This window comes from Cheilinus undulatus, linkage group 13 (assembly GCF_018320785.1).
Source record: "Cheilinus undulatus linkage group 13, ASM1832078v1, whole genome shotgun sequence".
NCBI classification, from domain to species: Eukaryota; Metazoa; Chordata; class Actinopteri; order Labriformes; family Labridae; genus Cheilinus; species Cheilinus undulatus.
The window spans coordinates 33,890,040-33,914,527 of record NC_054877.1 but is presented as its reverse complement, the minus strand read 5'-3'; the positions used below and the strand labels follow the sequence as shown (position 1 = coordinate 33,914,527).

Sequence of the window (24,488 nt, the reverse complement as noted above, 5' to 3'; positions counted from 1 at the left end):
CTGCACTGACACGCAGCTGCTAAGATGTTGACAACTCTACTTCTGCACCCAATGTGTCAACAGTTTCATTGTCAGTGACAGGTTTTATTTTTTTCTTTTGTAAAAGAAGAAGAAGTAGAAGAAGAAAGAATCGGGACAAGAAATGAAAATTTGATTCACAGGTCACCTGCTCTTTCATCTTCTCATCAACACCTGGGAATATAAATAGTCCTGTTTAAAAATAATGGCTTTCATCTTCAATTACGCCTCTGAATATTCAATATGAGAGCAATGGTGCCCCCTTGTGTGAAATGTAATTAACAGTGAGATAGTGATATGGATTCTAATGAAGTCTGACAACGTACAGTGTTTTTACAAGTGAAGTCTTCTCACCTCTGCAGCAGGCTCTAAGGTACAGCATGTGTTTGATCATTTTTTATTCAGCTTTCATACACTTTCCTCTGCTGTAAACTTGTACTGATTCTGTTGGAAGTGCAGGCCAGTCCCTTCTGTTGGTCTTTAGTGTCTCCTCAGACAGACAGCAGCTCTACCCTGCACTGTCACAGCTCTGGGCACTCTGCACAGCCCTGGGCTCAGTCAGGCGCTCGTAGGACAGAGCTGTCATAACCTGTGAAAATATACATCATGACATGCCTTAGGAAAATACAGAAAACCAGGAAAAAAAAGTCGGTGAAAGATATGCTGAGGTAAGGAGGAGGAGGAGGGAAAAAAAGGAGGCAGAGTGTGTGTCTTGAGCCAAGGCTTTGACTAGTTTCTAATGAGGAAGGTACACACAGACATGGAGGGAAAAAAGAAGCACTGGGAATAAGAAGCATTAACTATGTATGTCAATTCCTGCTCCCAGAGAGCAAGAAATTGGAGCAGTAGTAGTAAAACATTTTGGGTTATCCTCTCAGTTGCATTCTTGCCAAGAGTTAGATAAGAGGATTTATCAAATTCTTGGCAGAGAAACTATTCTACTCATATTTCTAATATGATCAGCTGGTTATCTTTGCTTAACACGCAGGAAGTGACTTAGCATATAACTCCTTGTCAATGCAGACACTTTCCCTTTTAAAACTTTAATATTTTTTATGGACAGAATTAAAGAACTTAACATCTGACTGTGTGAAATTTAGCAGTGATGACTGGTGTAGCTGGGCTACCAGGGCTTATTCAGTGCAAATCAGCCTGTCCTGATTTCTTATATTTAAGTGTTATATTTCTTATGACACTTAAATGTTTTTTTTTTATTTTTTTATATAAGACGAAGATAACCTGGGTAAACACAAAGGGCACTTTTAATATGAGGATTACATCTATGAAGGGAAAAAGCCATCCAAACCTTAAAGGCTCCATGTGAAAAAGTCAAACTCCCCTAAACCTAATAGCTAGTTGTTCCATCCATGGCAGCAACAACTGCAATAACTGGCAATGAGTTTTTAACATCAGAATGGAGGAATTTTGGTCCCATTAGAGTACTCAATTTCAGCCAGATTTTTGCCCAGTTGCACCACAGTTTAATGTCAAACCTTGTTTATGAGAAAAAACTTGTGTAGTGTGACATAATAACAATGCATCCAAGACGCCCCACAACAGCGACTCAACAAGACTGGCATATCATAATTTTTCTTGCATCGTTGTCTAGTTTGACACGCTGTCCTGACATCGATGACGTATATCCTGACACCTACCAATAGTAGAGAATTTTTTCTCTCCCAAGGATCTATGTGTATTAGGACATGCTATCACATTAGTACCTTAACTTCTATTCGGAGCTGTTTCTAAAGGAGAGTAGGTACCAGATGTGTCCTGGCTCACAGATCTGTCCTAGGGCCTTTCCCCTACGATGACGTGTCGCATTATTATTGGCTGAAAGCTTACGTGGTGGGAGCTTTCTGAAGCTTTCACAAAGCTAACATTAGCGTTGTAACGTTAAAAATACTGTGACTTTCTCTTTACCTCCAAGTCATCCTCTTTCAACCCTCCTTATTTTTAGGTGATTTTGAGGGTGTGATAAACATCATTATAATAAAATAGTTTATTTCTATGACATTTACAGTGTCTTACATGGCCATGACCCCCTGTTTGCTCTTGCCATATATCAGATGGATAGATGTCTTAAAATATATTTCAACAAATGATAAAGCAATAAAATAATCTTTAAAATTGAGCAGATCTTTTGCACTGATGTGTCCCTCTTTTGCTTTATTAACCAATATTTTTAAAAACAAGCATCTTTCTAATGTGGAAAAAAGAAAGAATGGAAGAAAGTTCAAAATTCTGTATTGACAGTAAAAAGGAAATATGATCTTTTTTAAATCCGTCACTTTTAATGTAAAACATTAACAATACCTATCTTAAACTGAATGATTGAAATATCAATCCATCAACATGGCTGCATTGTGGTTTGTCAACATGTGTGAGGCCATCAGTGCAGGACCCCGGACAGTTTTGTCAGCCCAGACACATCTGGTACCTACACCGGTCCATGCTGTCCTCCTCTTGATATATCAGGAGGAGTCCATAATTGTTCATTGTTTGTTTTTGGTTTTTTTTTCTCTTTTCAAAGAAAAAGACTGCTAGCATCACATAGAGCACCTCTGTTGTGGCAGAAGTCTGACCCACTCTCTATGACCCGCACCTCAGATGAGCTTGGATCACGCTTGTTCTGTGGCCAGGCTGTCAGTCAAGACGGGTCAAGATTTTGGTTGCAAAGTCTGACATGGTGCCGTCATGACCAAAAAAAAAATCGCATAGTCTGAGTGGGCCTTTCAAGCCTGCCAATTTAAGATAAAACAGATGTCACAATGTCTGTCACACCTCAGCCTGCTTGGGCGCCGATAGTGGCATGATACTTACTGAATGTCAGTGCTAAACAAGTACGCTCATCCAAGAGTTCCCATTATGGTAATCTGTGTAGTGCACATTTTCTGAACGGAAAGTTAAGAAATCTTTAGATGTCAGTATGAGATCCCTGCAAATTATGAAGTGTATAAAGTAAATCCAAACAGAAGCACTTACTGGACACAAACGCTCTAGCAACCACTGATGTCATGATCCTCTTTACTGGTGACTTTCTAAACTGAATGAGATGTTATGAACAGCGAGGCTGCTTGTAAACGCCTCTTTGCGTCGTTTTCCATCATATACATTCCTGATTAGGATATTTTGACTTTCTAATGAAAATCTAAGCAGAGATATTTTCAAGAACAGTTATGTAGGCATCAAAGCTTTTGTTCACTTTAAATCACTGCCTCTGTATGGAGAATCACTTCATTCAGTCCAGCTTTCACAAGTTTCTCTGAGTGTCCTTGAAGTGACTCAGCTCATTCAACTCTGACGTTTGTGTTCAGTAGGCCTCTTCTGTTATGTAACTTTCTCTTTCATGGCTCACCAATATACTTCGAACCTATGTTAACACTGATAAATCAGTCTTTGACTGCAGTAAGTGATGGCATGATCTGCATGTGTGAACAAGTTATAGTCAAGTCCAACCAACTAAATATTTTAACTGGTAAATGTGTGGTGTTCGACGCTGAATACATGGTTTCATCAGTTAGGGCAAGCTGTTTAGGTCCTGAAGCAGCAAAGCAGCCCCATACCACTGCTTGGGTTTTGACTCTGATGAGGACGCAGTGCGCATCAAAACGTTCCCTGCACCTTGCAGAAAAGGACTCCAGTTTCTTCTTTGGATTTTTCTGTGAGAGAGGATCCATTGAAACATCTTTTGTATGTTACTGGTCCTTTCTGTGAGCACATACTTCCACCTTTAGAGGAGCAGAAACGCAAGAAATGCCTTCTTTATCATCAAACCATGTCTTTATAGTCCTACCTTTGTACTCTGGGGCACAGTCATGTTGGAATAGAAAAGAGCCTCCACCAAACTGTTGCCACAAAGTTGGAGCATTTCATGAATCTCCTGCCATTAATGGCAGTGGAAGTTCAGAAATCTTCTAATGACTGAGTGTTGGTGACTTTTACACACCATGAGCCTGAGCAGATGTTGACCCCAATTTGTGATTTTAGGTGGTCTTCTGCTTCATGGCTGAGTGTCTGTTGTTCCTAAACACCCCCACTCTCTAAAATCACTTCAGTTGACTGTAGAATATCTAGCAGGGATGAAATTTTATGAACCGTCTTATTGCAAAGGTGGCATCCTTTACAGTGCCAAGCTTGAAGTCATTAAGGTCTTCAGGACGACCCATGCTGTATCACAAATGTTTGCAAATTCAGACTACGTGGCTAGGTGCTTGATTGTGTACATCTGTGGCAATGGGTCTGATTGAAACACCTGAGTACAATCATTACCAAGAGAGGCCAAATACTTTTTTCCATTTAGTTTATATCCTAGGTTCCAGTATTCATGCTAAGCAAAGCTAACCTCAGGAGAAAAGCTTCATATTTAGCATCAAACATTTGAGAGGTGTCAATCTTCTTAAACACTCCCAAAAATCTAGAACTCAATTTTTTTAAAAGTAGAGCTCAGAGGAGAAAAAAGTCCTTTCCTGTCAGTAGTAAAGTGAAGCTGATCAGCTCCTGATGTTAGTTACATATGTGGTGAAAAAAGTGGTGAAAACTGTCTAATGCCACTTGTTTTTAGAAAGCACATGTGCTGTAGTCATAAGTCACTGTTGTTGTGTATAGAGTTGTAAAAAGTTTTCCATCAGGTGTTTCCAGTGTTGTTGCTACTTACTGAGATCATTAAGAGGAGAGCTAGCATCATGCCGAGCATAATGTACAAATTATTGGTCAATCCTCCCGCCCACAAAGGGCCCAAGATGGTTGCAAGGCCCCCCACTGAGCGTCTGACACCTTGGCTGAATCCTTTTGGTGAATCATTAAAAAAAAGGAAAATAAAGGTTACTTTTTCATCTAGAAACATTGAAATATGGCTCAGTAACACAGCATGTATAAACAGTTTATTTGCTTCACATATGCTGAGCAGCAATCTGTTGTTTGAATATGTTGAGCCGAGCAAACAGGGTGGCAGAGTAAAATGAGCCAACCTTGTGTTTTCTCTGCCGTCACTTTGGAGAAGAGCGACACCTGAGACACGGCCACGAAGGGAAGGCCCAGCAGCTGCAGAAACACCCCGATGATGAAGGCAGACAGCTCCCATCCATAACCACCTGGCAGGGGTGGAAAGATGAAACCCTGAATTACTAGATTACAGTTATTCGCTTCAAATTATGATTAATGATACATATCATTTGACAAATACATTTACAGCCTGTAATAATCTGAAATACACAAGATTACACCCATGAGTTATAGGTGTGCTAAAGCTACGGTAAAATGCTTCTTAATCCTGATCTATAGAGATTCTGATTCAAAGTGTGCAACAGATCCTACTTCAGTTATCCATCCCTCCTTCTGACGGTTTCTAAGATCTTTCCACAAATGGTTTGGCAGCACCAGAGATAGCTCTATCTGAAAATGAAACCACTGCCAAACTGGCAGTCACCACATTTTTGTTCTCTGCTGCTTTGCATCATGCACACAGACACGCACGTTTGAGTGAATGTGAGCCCACTCAAACTGTTGGATGGTCCTGAAAGCTGAAAGTCTTTAATCTTACCATCAAAACGCAATTTTACCAATCAAACATGTTTCTTTAGTGGACCAAGAGAAAACATATTTTTCCACAGGTATCTCCTTTCCTTTGAGGGTCTGCTTTAACGCTGACTGTAATGAATAGCAAACAAACACAGGATATGCCTTAACAAATAGCATTTTTGTCTAATTAGATTACAGTAATCCTGTTATATATACCCGGCTCCCCCCAGCTCCAGCACCTGTCACATGTAATGAGGGCGATAAACGTGACAAGCTGCAACAGACGCAGGCCAACATGAACATACAGGATCCAGAGAGCCTGTGTGATGTCCTGCTGGCCTGAGTGATATCATTTACAGAGCACGTTCAGCCTGTGTGTAACCCAATATGGCTGCCCTGGGCTTCCACACAGACGCAGAGAGCAATTTGGCTAAAGAACATGAGGCATTTTTAGGCCAGTGTGCATCTTTATGTGCGTCCTTGTATGTTTTCCCGGACAGGTTAGCACCTCGGGGGTTGCAGAGGAAGACGAGGCACCAGATACAGGCGGCACAGCAGATGACCAGGCCCACGGCCAACACGGCGCGGTCCGCCACCTTCTTACTCAACCAGCGCACGAAGAAGAAGCCCAGGATGACCTCCACCCCGCACAGGCTGTACATCAGGCTGTTGCCCAGCTCGCTGAAGCTGAAGTAGCGCTGCGTCAGAGGAGTCACCATCGTCTGGAGGATAGGGAGGGGCAGTTTTAGGAATTCACTAGCCAGTATTCAAATACAAGTTGAATCTGAAACAATGGCAATCTATGCACTGCATTAATGTCAACTCCGATATACCACTCACAGGTCACATCTCAAATCCATCATCTACAGCATTTGGAGATGTGGTATGTATTAAAGAGGACAGAGCATGGACATTTTGGAACAGGTTGTGTCTATTATTGAGTCAGGGAGCAAGTATGATTCATGTTAAGTCTTCTCTTCCTCTGTGAATCATCCGTACATTCACTGTGCTGTGGTGTGATAAACTTTCATGAACGATATGTGACATGACCTTCACTGCCTTCTTAATCACCAAAAGAAAGCCTTAGACCCATCACTTCTATTTGGATTTTATGTTCATGCCACGATGAGGAGATTTATGACAGGCTAGTCTAGATTTAGAGCAGAGCTGACAGTCACGACCGAAGATCTTTGATGCGATGAGATCATTACAGAACGCCACTGGCAATGGCTGCAGACTGCAGATCTGACGCCCCCTCTTGCAGACCACTTCTGTGGGATGCCACCTCAGTCAGACAAGAAGTGCCGTACACCAAGTGCCAGTGCAATGTAATGTTTTTAATTCAACTTAATTCATAAACAAGTTCTGGGCAGTTATGTTCATGAAAAACCACATTCAGACTGAGAAATATTTCATAAATGAAAATGAAAAAAGGTTAGAGGTGTAAACCTGTATTAAATTAATACATTAAATTAAATAAATAGGCCTGTTTTAGAAGTAGTTATGCAATTGATGGCTCACTCTAGCTTCATTAAAGCTAACATCAATCAATCAAACTTGATCTATATAGCCCTTTTCATACAAGAAAATGTAGCACAAAGTGCTTTACACACAGACAGATTAAAGGTACAATGTGTAGAATTTGGCATGTTCGCGACATCTAGCGTTCAGATTTTAGAATGAGCCGATCTGTTACCAAAACGTCACATCACTAAGCGACAAGAGCCTGTGAAGACCAAAAAGGATCGTGAGCCGGACATCATTTACAGCAGTGATGAGGTGAGGGTTTATTCATACATTTTTGTAACCATCATTTTTATAGATTATAGGTCAGTCTTCTTCTCCACCTGCCTTCCAGGTAGCTTTCAGGACCGGCGGGCAGGTTTGTATTTAAAAATCGCGTTTCGCTCTTTCTGTCCCCAAAACGTAGCCGTAGACAAAATGGCAGTTCGTTATGTCAGTCTCCGTGAGGATGACCCGTGGTAATGTAAATTTAAAAAGCTTTTTTCTAATTTTGTAAAAAGAAAACGAAAGTTTAAAGGGGATGATTGTGCACTTATTTTAACATACTACATAAATATATAAACATTATATCCCATGTACACCATTTCTGTTCGGTGAAATGCAGCCAAATTCTACACATTGTACCTTTAAAAGAAGATAAAAGTGGGTATGACCCAAACTCACTATGCCCGACCCCCTAACCCACTATGCCCGACCCCCTAACCCGCCCCCCGACAATCTATTCACAGTATTGGTTAAAATGCATCATAAATAAGACACTAGTAGAACAGGAAAAAATATGTACCCAGTACGTATCGAGGAAACGCCATCTTGAAGGTTTAAAATGAGTAAACACTGGAGGTTAGGTTAAAGTGTAAAATAATAAAAGGGTGCTGTAATGAGAATAAAAACACTAAAAGGTAACGACAATATGCTCAAACATGGAAATAAAACACTCAAGAAGAACTTAGGGAAAGACAGTAAGACAAGAGGATAAACTACTAAAAGATAATTCTGAAATTAAAACAAAATAAGATAGAACCGAATTTACTGAAACAGATTAAGATGAGCATATTAAATTCAAGTAAAAGCCAGACTAAAAAGGTAGGTCTTGAGTTTCACAAAACACAAATATATTTCAAAGAGCACGAAATATGTTTCAGGAAACCAGAACCAAAGGGTAGGACCCTGGTACTTGTCTCAGACTGGATGAAACCCAAGTCATTTCTTGTTTCCAGTGGATATCACAATAGCTGATCTAGTGCAAAATTTAAAGTGTTTACCAGGATGAAAGAGGACATAGAGCTGATATAAGGCAATACTTTGACAAGGGATATACATACTGTGTGATTCTTGAAATGCTCTCTACGGATCTACACACGATTGTGTCACTCTCGAATATCATTTCCAGTATGTCAGGTCCCAGCAGCTCTGATTATATTTCCCTCCTTATGATATGAAGAAGGCCTTTTTTCTCCTCCCGGAAATATATTTTGTGCTTTGTGAAATATTTTTGTGTTTTGTGAAATGCATTTCTGTTTTGTGAAATTTATTTTGCACTTTTAAAATATTAATCCTGTTGGCCTTCAGGGTCACCGTACTTATGATTACTTTTTGTCATAACAAGAATGTAGCATGTTAGTTTTGCAGTTCAAATGATCTGATATAAATTACTTTCTGATGTTTCTGAAAGGAAACTAGAAAAAAATGTAAAAACAAGACAGAAAAATCCCCCAAGCAAATGCACTGTTTCTGTTTCTCTACTATGTGTTGGCGTGGTGGTACGAAGTTTCTATGTGCCAGCAAAGGTAAACACAGGTGTGTCAGCATGTACATGTAGAGAACAAATAAAGCTTCTGAAATGGCAGAGGTTATAATTACACTGTGGACTGGAACCCTTTAAAATACTGTAGAACAAGTAGTTAAAGTTTTAATTTCTTGGTCATGCTAAGTCCTCTGACATTCTACTTTTCTTTGTATGTAGCGATACCCAACACTTAAAAGGGGAGCAGAGGTTATCTTTGTAACATAGCAACTGTTAGTGTTGATAAAAAGCGCTCTGCAACAGTGGTTGTGTTTATCAACATACACTAGCGTAGGAGGAGAAGGAATGGATTTCATGCTGGATTTACTGGCAAAACCTTTTTGAGAATGACATTTCAAGAAAAACCATACATCCTGAAAATGGTTGTCTTATACCACAGCTCACAGCCCTGGCTCAGTCTGGAAAAGGTTTTTGTGCAAGTTTAAATCCAGCAACTGTGAAAGGTACGTAGCTATTGGCTCACAGAGTAAGACAAATGTTGCATATTGATGGGCTACCTTTATTTACAACTGATCGAAGTGTGTTTGGAGTCATGCTGGGTTTGCAAACCTGAAGTACCTCACCAAGGTAGCATGGGAGCACGGGAGGTACTCTGAGAAACATCAGTGCTTCTGAAAACTTTGGGGAAACAGAGGGAATCTTTATCTGATCACAGTGCAGAGAAACAGAGAAACAGAGAAACAGAGCTCCACAGCGAACTCGTTTGACTCTTTAAAAAACAAGGTGAGTGGACATGGTTCTGCTGGTTGTTATGCATTTTATGCACCATTACTTGCTTACTTTTATTGTAGTTCTGTAGATTTAGTGGTGAATCACAATACTGATGATGTGAATTACAAGTCCTGGTCTGCTGTTACGTGTAGCGTCATTAGTGTTTTAGCTCAGAAGTTAGAAGTAATGTGCTATTGTCTGTTGAATTGTTGAATTTTTGTTTGAAATTGTTAAACAATTGCAGCCTGAATTTTGTCAACAGAAAGTACTTTTATTTACATAGGAACATCCCTTATTTGCAGGAAGTGTTTCTGTAGACCTTATGTGTTGCAACTCAAGGCTCCAGGATCCAGGACCCCCCCCCCCCCCCCCCCATAAAGATTAAGGTCAGAGATAGCAAAACAGAGAGTAAAAGTTAAGCTCTTTCAGCCACAGTGGCCTACGAGTCATTCAAAAGTATCGAAACAGAGAGATTTGTGCCAGAAAACAGTAAATTTAATGCAGAGAGCCAGGCAGCTGCGCTCTGATCAGAAGCTTTTTAAATTTGAGAAGCTCATATTCCTCATGAGTGGTTGTGGCTTCAGCTCAATCAATCGACACGCCCACATCATCCTAGAGCAGTGATGATGTTTTTCATGACTGAAATTTGGTCTGGTAGTTCATAACACAGCGGCCTGTCATTCAACAAACCTAAAAGACAGATTTTTTTTTTCACTTTACAGGGACTTTAATAAAGCCAAGTAAAAAGTCTGCTTACAGGAAAAAGCATGTCCTCCATGAAAACGTTGTAATGTAAATTACATAGCTCCATAAGCAGCGTAATCTACGTAGATAACAGAGCTATGTAGCTAATGTAGCTAAAGCTCACAAAGCTCATGGATATTTATACCAACCAAGCTACAAAGCTATTGTTAGCTATGGGACCAAAGTAACTACATTATCTATTTAGCTAATGTAGCTACGCAAACTTCTTCTATGTTTAGTAGAGCTCATGTTGCTGAAGCTAACTTTGCTACATTGGCTTATGTAGTAATGCTAACGATAAAGTGAGCATAGCTATGCTAGCTTTATCCTAACCTTACAAAGCTAGAGAGAGACATTGTTTGCATTTCTGCTTATTAAACAGGTTCATACATAATTTACCACTGGATCAGGGCAGTGGTTCTCAACTGGTCTGGCATCAGGATTCATCACCAGCTTTTTAAGAGAAATTGAACTCAAATTATGAACAGTTGAGATGAACTCGTAGAAATCTTGAACTAAATAAACTGAAACTGAAATAAAACTCTTTTATTATGAAATGTTTCTTTGTCCGTAATGATAGCAATGTGGTTATTTCATGAACGTACCTGCCAGACTCTGTTTATGATTAAAGTTATAAAAATAACTCTACAACTGGAAATAAGTTGGGCTTACAAATTACAGCACTTCTGTTCTGACAGAGGCGGTGTCTCATGGTAACAGTCCATGAGAGGGGGTGTTTAAGATTCATGATCTGCGGCCAAACTGCCTACAGCTGCGATGTTGTGGCAGGATGGTACAGTTGCAGTAGAATAGCACTGAAATGCACAGCGCATCACTGACTAACAGAAACATATCACATCTGAGAGCAAATAATATGCACTGAATTTTTTGTGTAATTATTTAATCTAAATTGATGTGTTATTTTGAATGAGACAATAGATCATAAATGCTAAAAAAGCTTTTAAATCAATAGCAATCTCCTAAATATTCTAAAACCATGGCCCATTTTTTACTGTTTGAATTTTTGATGATGATGTGAGTAAGCCTGGTTAGCTAGACCGAGGTGGAGATTCTTATTAGAGCAGAAAGTAGCACCTTTTAAACCCATCAAAGGCCTCACTCAGTCTAGATCAAAAGAGCGGTTCTGTTTTGAAATTTCAGTGATTACATAATCCCGGTCAGGATGGTGTCATTACTCAGAAAGCAGAGTTTAACGAGAGGAGAGGTGGCCTCTTTATTTCAAGTTAGGGGCAAACGGACAGATTATGTACCTTTGTTGCATCAGCTTGTCATATTATTTTGATTAGAGATTATCTTGTGAAAGAAAAGCAGGTAGTAGCAGGTGAGGTTCAGTTTGGATGAAGCTAGAGGTAAGATAGTGTGACACTGTGTGAAATGCTTGGAAACTCCAGCTGATGGATCTCAACGGTAGCTGCTCTCACCTCCAGAGCTGTCTGATTGAAGAGAGTGATGAACTGAGCCGTGAGCAGAACAACCACCTCCTCTCTCATGAACTCTGCACAGGAAGAGACACACAGAGAGAAAGAGAGAGATACCAAGGAATGAGAGATAATCATAAACCAAGTGGTGGCATTAAATACAAACTTTTAACTTTGGCTGGGATACAGAAGTCTGAAGAGAACAGAAAACCTTGAAATCTAGAAGTTGTAATCTTAGGATTGAAAGAAGCAGGCGTGATGATCCCAGCCAGTTGGTCATGTTGATCCAACAAACTGACTTCTATTTCTTTTTTACAGATAAGACAGATCTCTGTGTTCCCTGCTTCTTGTGGCCAAAACAGGATAACACAATAAAAAAAGAATAAAATCTAAATTTTGATACCAGCTTTTCCTGGAACAAAAACTCCCTTATGGTCTTGGAGAGGAGGAAAAATGAGCCGGGCTCGCTGCTAAATTTGGAAGAAGGTGCCAGATGGCTGGAGGAATGGCTTGATATTACAGTGTGTGATCTACTATGGTCCAGTTCTTTCTGTTCAGCTTTTTATATGAATACATTTACTTAACTACTGCATAGAAAGTGTTTATCCTACATGGCTTTATTTCAATTAACTTGTTTGTTTGGTAAGTTGGTGTGGGTTTAAACATTATAATATAAGATTAAAGGAGTTAAACAGCATGTGTTATAGCATTTCCACAAAGTCTGTGCACTTAAAAGAGAAAGTTTTTAAAAAATTCATCATAGAGATGGCAGATTTTTGTTCCCAAATGTAAGTGAAGCTCCAAAAACGTCATCTTAAATTACTCAGACACACCCTTACAGGCTCAACCATATTTCTGTCATCAGTGTGTGACAAAAAACATCTGTGAGAAATTTAAGTGTAAGATTAAAGTTTAACTCATTTTTACTCTGTCTTACTGGCTGTTGTCAAATGTGATTATCCTTAAGGGAGGAAAAGAAGGCTATTCTTCATGTGTAGAGTTATCAGATTTATCAGCAGATCTCAAACAAATAATCATAAACATAACTGAAGTGTTAGTGCTACTAAGTCTAAAGTGGTATCGAAATTTGATAATTTGATAGGAGAGTAAACATGGTATGTTGAAACTGAACATCTATGTCCTTATGTTTACCATTAAACTTCAATCAGTAATTCTTAGACATACGCTATTTTTGATGTCTATGGATGAACTACAGGAGAGCCACTGTACTTTTGATTTGTTGTGTTGCATAACAGTATAGTGACAATAAGGCATTGTATGGTATCGCACTGTATGGTTTGGTATGGTATGGTATGGTATGGTTTGGAATGGTATGGTATGGTTTGGAATGGTATGGTATGGTTTGGTATGGTATGGTATGGTATGGTATGGTATAGTATGGTATGATATGGAATGGTATGGTATGGTATGGTTTGGAATGGTATGGTTTGGTATGGTATGGTATGGTTTGGAATGGTATGGTTTGGTATGGTATGGTATGGTATGGTATGGATTGGTATGGTATGGTATGGTATGGTATGGTTTGGAATGGTATGGTATGGTTTGGAATGGTATGGTATGGTATGGTATGGTTTGGAATGGTATGGTATGGTTTGGAATGGTATGGTATGGTTTGGAATGGTATGGTATGGTATGTATGGTATGGTTTGGAATGGTATGGTATGGTATGTATGGTATGGTTTGGAATGGTATGGTATGGTATGGTATGGTATGGTATGTATGGTATGGTTTGGAATGGTATGGTATGTATGGTATGGTTTGGAATGGTATGGTATGGTATGGTATGTATGGTATGGTTTGGAATGGTATGGTATGGTATGGTATGGTTTGGAATGGTATGGTATGGTATGGTGCAAATCATTTGGCTCAGCTCAGAGCTGACTTGTTTTAAAAACAGCCCTTCATTTGACAGTTTGACCAGTTTGGCTTCATTTGGCCTGCCAAATTTATCAATGTCATAACATATGATTGATATTTGTACTGGTATCTTACTCCACCAGGGATGACTGCATGCATCTTAGAGGTGTACGCTGGGAGGATACCTGGAGAGATGGGGCATTAGCCTGGCGCAGGCCTGGAGGATGGCCATCAGGAGGCCTGAGCAGTGCAGGACAAAGGTTGACACAGCAAAGTGCAACTGACATATGCTCCCATGTCTAACCTAACCTATTCTTCTCCAACTATGCTCAATGTTTTTATATTGGTGAAAATATCATGTAAATATTTACTTTGACTAGTGAGCATAATCAGTTAAGAGATGTATGTAATCAATGTTCACATCTGCAAGAAAGCACATTCCCTAAAGTATTTTATATCAGTTTACATTTATCAACTGTCAATACTTATCTTCACTAAACTTAGGCTGTATATGATTCATAAACCCAACCAGAAAAGCAACAACTTGATGAAAGAAGGTGAGAGATGTGCCTGGGTGTTAAAGATTCCTCGCTCATACAGAAAAAGTCAGGGAGGATCAATAATTCAGAGAGTGTACACCAGACTCAGTGTAATGGCTAACAGACACAGCGTATCATACAGTATGAGCCAGAGCTGCAGACATCCTCCAGTTTCACCCCAGAGTTTCTCCTACTGTAGATTTTCTCCACAACAAAAAGGAATCAATAGGAAGACTGTTGGTCACATCACCAATTCTGTCTCCATTTCATCCACAAGTCAACCACAGCCAGCCAGTCAATAGAAGAGGAAGTCTGCAAGCCATTCCCTTTTGCCACATGTTCAAAGAGTGAGAGAATCAATGCAGAGGTTTGACACACACACTCTAACCCGCACACACTGCCACAAAGTAGAGAAAAGCTAATCAATAACGACACACAAGAAGCGTGTGCATCCTATGTAAACGTAATCCAATAAGACATCTGACATCATACATATACATACACAATGACATGAACCAGACACACGAGTGCAATCAATACTCAGGGAATCTGATCCCACGTGCTACACAGAATTTTTTAAAGGGACCTAAGGGATGAAAGGTGTGAGTAAGAAAAGGTATTTGCTCAGGTTAAAGTGTATGTGCAGGCATTTTCCTGAGTATTTGGTGGAATTTTTCAAGGGATTTTACAGCTGTTGAGGTTTTAGAAGTTTTTAAAAGAGATTTGTGGAAAAAATCCCCAAATTTCCAGAATATCCCAGGGTTCAGGCATCTACAGCTCTAGAGAATTTTCGTTTGAGTGTGTTAGAATTTCCAATTTACTTTCAAGGACTTTGTATGGGAAAATCTTGTAAGACACCTGGATATGAGATGTTTTTACTTTGAAGTTTTGCATACATTTCTAAGAGCTTCTCAACTTTTTGGAGGGATATGTTGAGAATGTTGTAATATTTTAGACATTTTACTGGGAATTTCAAGTTCAAATTTTCTCTGGGTTTTTGGAATATTTCCTTAACACATTTTTGAAAATTGTCTAGGAAGTGGGAAAACACTTTCTTGCAATCCTCAAGAGTAACTGTTGTCACTTTTCTGTGGAATTTTATAGAAATTAAAGTCCCAGAAGTTTTGGTAATTTTCCTGGAGAATCTGTGGAATTTCCTTGGAATTTTAGAGGAATTCAAAAAACATTTTTGATTGTGATTACTTTTCAGGGGTTTACATTCAAATGTTTCTGATAATTTTCCAGGGAAGTACAGGGAATTTCCCTGGTACTTTCTAGAGAGAAAGGAAAACTGCTGAATATGTACATAGGACTATTCCTTGGAAAAATATTTAGAAATTTAAGAAACATTACTGGAAATTTCATTAAAGATTTTTTTTCCAGGGAGGATCCTTCTTTATTTTATAGGGCATTTTAAATGAAAAATTCTAATGAATTTTGTTCTGTTTTCAGATACATCTTTAAAATGCAACACTAGGTCACATTATCAGTGATGTTACCTGGGGTCATCAAGTGTTTTAATCATCTTTCAATCATCATACACCCTCACCCAGGCTACACAACCAAGGCTGATCAGACCCCAGCCTGTGCCCTAGCAGCAACCCATGGATCTGCCCTCCCTTTTTTTTTTTTTAAGATTTATTTTTGGGCCTTTTCATGCCTTTAATTGATAGAGGAAGGGCAGTGGATAGACTCGGAAACAGGGAAGAGAGTGGGGAGAGACATAGGGCAAAGGGCCACAAGCTGGATTCGAACCCAGGCTGCCCGTGCACATGGGTAGCGCCCCAAACCACTCGACCATCTGTGCTCCCGGATCTGTCTTCCTTAACCATCTTGACGCTTTTTTCAGCTGCGTTTGTGGTGGTGTAAATGGCTCTCTTCCTCCTCTCTCCCATAATGCCGAGAGCTGCGTATGCACTGCAGAGTGACTGCCAGGGGTGACGCCAGACCCCCTTTACTGGGGCACGTGCCCCAGTATAAATGAGCTGTGCCCCAGTATCAGGGGCGGACTGGCCATTGGGAGCAGGGCTGGTTTTGGGCATAGGCGATATAGGCGGTTGCCTAGGGCGTCACGGTGAAGGGGGCGCCTTCATGAGCCCTGAACAAGGTCCACCAATGTGACAGATCATCAACTCCTGCACTCCTCTAACCTCTGCGCCCCTCGTTTGTGAAACAGTCCAGCCTCACCTCACCGCTCTCTCTACTCCATGCACACCCCCAGCACACGCTCAGTGGGAGCCCAGCAAGACGTTTAGTGAAAAAAAAAAGTTTGCTTTTTCCTCATTCACACAACGCTAAATTGATAGGACGTAGAGATGGAGTCCTGCGTCGGACAACTAACACACTACCTGCCCATTCCCCCTGATTTCCTGACCATTAACACCTGCTAGTGCAGTGTGTCATCCCTCTCTCACATCTGCACCTGCGCGTGCGTGTCCAATTCCTCCTAAAGTCTGACCATCCACGTGATGCATAGAATGACAGAAACTACGTTCAGTTTAAGAAATTATAATATTGCGTTCACTTAAGCGCTGCCCTTGAAAAATAAGGTTTTTCACTGTTCTAATCAAATTTTTGCACTGAATGGAGCATGAAAGAAAACACTCACATCCTCGTCAGCCATAACGCTCCAAAAACATTGACTATAACAGCTGACAGCCTGGACTAATTTAACCCTGGTTGTATCAATAAGAGTGAAGTCAGGGTCATATTTACAGACTTTATGTACACATCCTTTGTTTTTAAGCCGTAGGTGGAATTTTAAGTTCAAATTGTAAGTTCGCCTAGGGCACCAAAATGACTTCCCACGGCACGGTGAGCTCAAGCATGAGGACATTTTTTTGATGAGGCTGACCATTAAACTATGTCTGGCTGTAGTGTGGTCTCAGCAGTGTTGGAGGGGAACTGCAGCTGCTTTCCGAGGTCTGCTTCCAGCCTCCAGTCCTGTGCAGTAAAGAGCAGCCCAGATGCTCTTTGGTGTTGTGTTTATGGCTTGTCTCCTTCTTTAACAAAGTGGATGGTGCTGCTGGTTGGCTTTGTCTTCTGGCAGGTGTTGACAGTGCTGCAGATGGTTTCAGCAATTGTCCTGAGGACTTGATCATGTCATCACCATTAACTGCCATCGGCAAGAGCTCTCAGGCAGCAACTCAGGATGTGTTCCAGCGTGTCAGTCTTCTCACAGAGGGGGCAGGCTGGTCGTTCTACAAGGCCCCAGAAGTGCAAGTCTGATGGACTTGGAAGGACAGCATAAACAGCCTGGATGAGGAACCTGATGCTGTGTGGATCCATCTTCCAGAGATCGTTCCACGTGATCTTCCACTCCATTGCCTGTCCCGTTTTGTCCAGGCACCTTGCTGTCTCATCCCACCTGCTCTGCTCATCCTCTCTTCCTCCACTGCTCCCCTTATTTCTTCCTGGATCAACTGACGCTGCTCCCTGTCTTGCGCTTTGTCGAACTGTGGAGCTCTGAGCTTTCTCAAGTTTGTTGGTAGTTAAACAAAATTCCTGGGAATTTCCCCATGAGATTTGGCAAACTTCCTGGTGACTAGTAAGAACTTTAATGGGAAATTTTGATTGTCTGTTTATTTCAGGGATTTTCATTCAACATTTCTGATAATTATTCAGGGAAGTCCAGGGAATTTTTCCTGGAAGTTTCAATAAAGACTAATGACTCTGTCCTGGAAGAACCTTGTTTATTTTCTGGGAGAATTTTTAAAGAGAAAATTTCAAGGGAGTTTTGTTCTTAAATTTAGGGGTATTTAAACAAAATTCCTAGGGAATTCCCAATGAATATTGGTGTGTTTTTCCTGGTGACTTTTAAGAAATGTTATGTAATTATTTTTTTATGTATTTATTTATTTTGGTTTTTCATTCAAATTCTTCTGATAATTTTCCAGGGAAGTTTGGGGAATTTCCCTGGTACATTTTATATCAAGGGAATTTTTAAGGGAAAGTTTCTGGGAAATTTACCAGGAAATTGCTGAATATTTGTTAGTTATCCTGGGGAACATTCAGAGGAAATTTCAAGGGAATTATGTTATTAAGTTTGTGGGTGTTCACACAAAGTTCCTGGGAATTTCCCCAGGAATTTTGGTGGATTTTCCTGGCAGCCAAAGAATTTTTTTCTGAATTTTTGATAAATCTCATTAAAATTTTCACTGGAATCTTCTAAAAATCTTCATCTGGCAATTTTCAGGAAATTCTTCTGAAATGTTCAGTAATTTCTGGACTTTTTTTGGTAATTTTTCTTAAAAATGTAATAAAAAGAAATTGGGAAACCTCAGAATCCTCAGAATTTCCTGTTGTTTCAGTTGTAAATTGATTTAAATAGTTCTGGAAACTGTCTTGAATTGACATAGAAATTTAATTGGCTCTTATTAGCACTGTGCAGGTAAAAGCGTGTTCATGCAATAGAAACAATAGAGCAGATGGAAATGTGCTTGAGCTGAGACACCTACTGCTCTCTAAGAGCAGAAACAGAGTGGAGGAGAGCTGACAGTTATTGCTCAGGACAGGAAGTCAAACCCTCTCACTCACCTCTGCTAGCACTGAAGTTCTTGAAGGGGTTGAGACTCGCAGAGGCTCTTCCACAGGGCTGCATCTTGGATGAGGATGAGCTCTCCAACTCGTCAGAGCTGACAGCTCTGTAGGTCTGTGCTGGCTCTTCGTCGGACCCCATCAGTGGTGTCTCCTCATCATCACCCTCCTCTTGTTTCATCTCCAACATCACTGCTTCCCCCTCTGAGCTTATGGGTGGTAAGTCCCAGTACATCACCAGGACAACAAACTGGAGCAGCACCCACAATAGGCACATGAAGATCTGACAGAAAAAAGAAATCCAAAATCTTAACGTTTTTTGGTTCAACTGCAGAGAAATGCTTTTTTTTTTTTTCTTTTAGACAATCAGGGGAAACTCTCAAGGGAGATATTCTTTAATATATAGAGAGAGTTTTTTAAAAAAGTATCCCCGCAGAGTGTAATAAAAAGAGTTGTTCAGTGTCAAATTATGTGGAAAAATTGAAAGTCGGCATGTGGAGCTTTGTTCTATCTCATTTAAGCCTTGTCTCTTCTACAGGTTTTATTCACAGACTCATGAGATGAAAATTGATCGATATGAGTTGTTACCGGCCTGAGTATGGCTGCAGGCGTTTTGTATTTTTCTACCTCAGAGCAGAACAAAGAAACAAAATACATGTGAGAAAAGCCTATAGTGTAGAATTTTGAGCGATTTTTTCTGAGGATTGTTTCTGTATTCATAAAGCTTACACAGAGCCTCAGATTACTGATTATGTGGAAGCTGTTACCCCAGGAGAGGTGTATTTGTTCACAACAAAGGGCCCAAGTTTGAAATCACACAGCCGCAGGAACAGGTTGAATGCCGGCCCTGGAGAGACAGAGAAGGAAACACTTTAAAGCCTAGTTGGAATAAAAAGAAGATGTGTGAATACAGTAGCCTCCACCTCAGTGATTTTTATTGAGTGCCCTTCCTCACAGTTAAAACTGAACTTCAAAGAGAACATCACTAAATCTGTCCCAGTGCCTGAAGTTTCTGACAAGACAGAAGGAGGCGCAGAGAGGTGAGGTGACACCTCAACCTCTGTGGTAAGATGAAGAGAGTGAAACTGACCGACAAGGAGGCCAGCTTGTCGACAGGCCATTATGGCTGCAAAGATACCGGCGCGCTCCTCTGGACGAGTGCTCCGAGTAAGAAAACCGAAGATGGAGGAGCCCGCTCCAGCACCAACCCCTGAGAGGAAAGTATCACACTTCAGCTACACGTTCACAGGACCATGAAGTAAATGCTGAGGGTGTTGAATTATGATAAGCATTCATGTTTGGGTTTGTGAGAGGGTGTGTCACCTGCTACAAGCCGACTACACAACAACAGCCACTTTGAATATCCTATGAAGTACATGAAGTTACCTGAGGGGAAAAAAAGTCACATATTCATACTGTATCACCGCTGAATGGCTGATTTAGTCTTTGCTGTACTTAGAAGTTAGCCCTTATTAGCTTATGTTAGCGCTCTTACATAACGTTGTGTCTCAAATTGCACATTTCTGCAGCACAGAGCTCTTAAATGTCTCAAATCATGCACTGTGCTTTTGTACTAACAGGAAGTGACGACAGTCTAACTGCCTCTGTTTTCTTATTTGGCTTCTTTTTTTTTTTAATATCAAGTACAGGGTTGCCAGGTCTGCATTTTTCCCGCAGAATTAGGCTACTTTCTACGTACTGTCGCAGGTAGATTTTTTTGTTCGCCAGTTGAGCTAACCCATTTTTGATGTCCTATATATATGTATTTAATATGCAAAGCAGAATAAATTGTCACAGCTACCCTAAAATATAACTAAATCAATCAGCAAAAAAAGCAGGAAAACATAGAACCTGGCAGAAAAACAAAGATCCACTGCGCCACACAGGCACATAGACATACACGCCACACACAGAAGCAGCACGCCTTTGCACACACAAGCAATATGTGGTGTGGCAGAGGTTTTACTGGTTTATTTTAAATTTTAATATTTGGCTTGGTTTTGGGCTCTTTTGTAATCAGCCATGGGGATAATTTTGTCACACAGACCTAGCAACCCTGATAAAGTAATAAATAGACATAAGGGAATTATAATAGAAATTTGACGGCCATTTTCACTCACTATTAGATCCATACAACTTGTATTATATGTTAACATTATTCACTTTAAGAAAAATGAACCTATCTGTTCTTAAATGTTCTTTTGTTGATTTAATCTTCTGCCTTTGCTGGTAACATGTTAGCTAGCTAGCAGATGCTAACGTTAGCTAGCGCACTGGTTTGCTAACAGCATATGTCCACTACTACTGGGTGTGAGCACACTGAGTGAACATTTTTTATTAGTATTCAATACAGAGGTATGCAATTTGAGACACGATGTAAGATTTTAACACAAACAGTACACACACTATTGACTAGCATCCACAGATTATACTCATGAGCACGTTAGCATGCTAACATTTAGCTTAAGCCTCTCTTCAGTAGCAGTAAAAGAAGAGGAAGTAGCTGCTAGCATGGCTTCTTGTAGCCCATTTAACTGTATTACTGTGCTGTTTCATTATTGTGTTGTTGACCAGATTTTGAACCCTGTGGTTATAAAGCTGTGGGAAAATACCAGTCATAAAAATCCCTGAAAACTCACTGTTATGTTCACTTAGATTTTTTGCCCATAGAACTTCAGCTACACTCGCCACTTTAAGTTTTTAACAGAGTAAAATAAATTGATATTTTGGTAACTCTGCCTACTTTACATGTGAGCAAGCAGAATGATTAGCATCAACTCTTAGGTAGTTTTCTGTAGTTGTAGCATAACTGTAAACATTTAGCATTGTTTGTGTTGTACTGCTAGCAAAGCACCCAACAACACATTTCTGGGTTTTCTGTATTATACAAGACATAATGACTATTTGGTAAACTTAAGCTTTAAACCAAATACCTGAACAACCGGGGTATTGTGCATTAGTCACTATGACTGGGATGCTTTTATTACACTTTTACACACCTGTTTTTTACCTTTTATTGCAAATAAGTAAAGACGCTAGGTGCTGCAGGCGTTATGAATTACTACCCTCCAAAGATTTTGTAAAATAACTCAGAGGACTGGTAGGTTCATCATTTGGATGAATTTCAGGTTAAACTTGTGTCTTCGCATGAAATATTATATAGAAAATTAAAAAAAAAAATCCTGCTAAGTACTGAAATAGCTTACATAAAATTCCTTGTGCAGTTCAAACCAGTGCCAGTTATTTTTGCCCAAACAATTATTGTAATTTAAGTTTCAAACAACAGTTATTCATGTTAGTGTCTTTTTATTTAAGGTTTGAAAAATTTCAGGAAATTTGATTTGAAATCACGAGGAAATTAGAGAGAATTTTATGGTAATTTTCTAGATTTTTTTAGTATGAACTTCTATAAATTTCCAAGGATTTCCAAAGCTTTTATTGGCAACTTCCATCAGAAATTTGAGAACCCTCCTGGAAATTTTTCTGACAATATTCAACTTGATGTATTTTTTCCTCATGTTTTCTCCATTATTCTTCACGTTTTTCCATTTTTTTCTAATTTTTAATGTAATTTTCTTCTTTGTATTCATCATCACTGTCCTTGTGTCATACTTGTATAGCATAGGTATACCACTGTGTAGGTATATTCTGTTATTTCTCACCAATAAAGTAAAAAAAAGTCAAAGATATTTACAGATTTTCTTATTTTTTGGACATTTAGGAATTTGTCAGTTGTTTTTTTTTTTTAAGCAATTTGCATCTGTATCCAAGTTTGGAGGTAAACAGTCAGTTTTCTTGGGAATTTTGGGACTTTTGGGACCATCATCACCATCAAACTTTATTTAAATGTCAAGGATCATAGAGGTTTCCCTCATTTACAATGATGTTGACTTACAGAATTTAGAAGAAAAACAACGAAACCATTTTCAACTCTAGTTTACATCCCAGTGTTTTTTTTTTTTTTTAATCTGTTCTGGGTCCAATTAAGAAACATTGTCTTGTGCTTTAGTTACTCACCAGCAATCTCAAAAAGATTAGAAAAAAGGATGATGGATTTTGTAGTTTTGCTCCGGTCTGACCAGATGCCAAACAGGGGGCCTGTGAGCAGCCCACTCAGACTGAAGGCTGACAGACCCAGACCAAGGAAGTATGGGGGGGCCTCCAGGATCTGTAGATACCTCCATATTGTTGGCAGAATGACAGCTGAGAGCAGCAGAGCGAGATGAGGGAAGGAAGGGCGAGGAGGAAAATAAGGGAGACGAATAACTGACAAGCCTCGTTTAACCACAGCAAAACAGATTTCAATTAAAGCAGAGGCTGTATCCTCTGTGATGTGCTCTCACAGCCAAAATGTCAGGCAGATTCTGCTCTAATGAGACCATTATCTCGTGTCTTCAAGTCCATAAAGCTGTCATTATGAGCTTACCGTACTCGATGCCGCTCAGCATAAATATCAGTCCAATGGTGAGAAAAGTTAGGTTCCTCTTTTGGTGATAATCCATCCTGTTTCTGCCTTTTATACACCGAGCTCTATTGGCGTTTGATGCTCACAAACGGTCAGCGGCGTAATCAGATAACAGGAGACACTGTGCTTCCAATTACAACTGCTGGTCTGGGTAATCAGAGGAATTTGTCTCACTGTTTTTCAGGGTCGTTTCAGATCTTAAGGCCTCACTTAAAGTGGAGAATAAGCTGGGATGAGACCCAAAAAAACATGAAGAAATTCACCAATCAACAGCCATAACAGCACGGTCCGTGTTGAATTGATTGCAGCAGTTGGTTTCCATTAGACTTTTATGTTGAAGATGAAATTCTGTTTGAGTCACATCCACTGTGCTGCACCACACCATGAGCCTCACGGTCAAGGCAATGTCTCAGGTTACCAGGTGAGGTAAAGTACACTGAGCTTCATACATTTTTAATGGTGTTTGCTTCAGTTTCATCAAAAGTACTTGAATCCCACCTACAACCCTGTGGAAGAAATACACCTGCCCTGCTAGTTTTCTCTTATATGTCTTTGCACTTGTACAGAAAGAGACTCCATTTGCCCGATCTCTAATGTAATACATCATGCAGTAATAAAAACATACAGCTAATAAAATATATCAGATAAAACAGGATTACATTTCCCTGAATGTGAAGCCTAACACCAGAAAGTGTGATGAAAGGTTGAGGGAAATATTCAGAATCACTCGATTGTATTCAATGCTGAGTAAATGAGGTATGACACTGCTGTCTGTTTTATTGAAAGGCTGGCTCTATTTTCAAGCTGCTGTGCCGTTCCTTGCCTTGGGCTTGTTATATTAAACAGAACTGTCACCAAGTTAATACCTCCATATGTTTTTCTTTTCCAGAAACCCATGAATAATACAAAGAGTTTCGATTGTTTGAATAACACATATAAACTCACCGCACTCATATCAGACACCTTCGGGACAATCTGAGAGCTACAAGGACGATGAAATGTCACAGGACACACATGTTTAGGTCAGTATCTCCTCTTTAAGAAACCTGTGAAAAGGTGGATTATCTGTCTGTTTTTTAACCCGTCTGTTTTTTTTCCTGCTTTTATCAAACTGAGTTAAGGGGGGAAGTAATCAGCAGTGTGGAGAGTTGGGGGTTATTGAACCGCATGTAATAAAGTAGATCAAATGCATTTTGCAGGAGCCGGCAGCAAACTTCATTTAAATTTAAACAGTGATTTAAGTAGTTAAACCGCTTTTTTGCCAGTTTTTTGCAGTTAAACTATGAGGGATTTTCATTAAGTTATGAAAC

At 39.8% G+C, this 24,488-nt stretch overlaps 1 protein-coding gene across 1 annotated transcript; it reads right to left on the bottom strand.

Moving 5' to 3' along the window:
- Window positions 1-526: 526 nt before the first annotated feature.
- On the bottom strand, window positions 527-23,215 carry mfsd8l2 (major facilitator superfamily domain containing 8-like 2). Its single transcript, XM_041802362.1, has 11 exons — window positions 23,140-23,215; window positions 22,731-22,916; window positions 20,037-20,099; window positions 19,804-19,923; window positions 19,481-19,560; window positions 18,714-18,996; window positions 11,764-11,837; window positions 6,047-6,260; window positions 4,989-5,111; window positions 4,676-4,806; window positions 527-607 (listed from the first exon to the last, which is right to left on the bottom strand). Exons 1-11 carry the CDS (start codon window positions 23,213-23,215, stop codon window positions 527-529), a joined length of 1,431 nt encoding a protein of 476 aa, XP_041658296.1.
- Window positions 23,216-24,488: the final 1,273 nt, after the last annotated feature.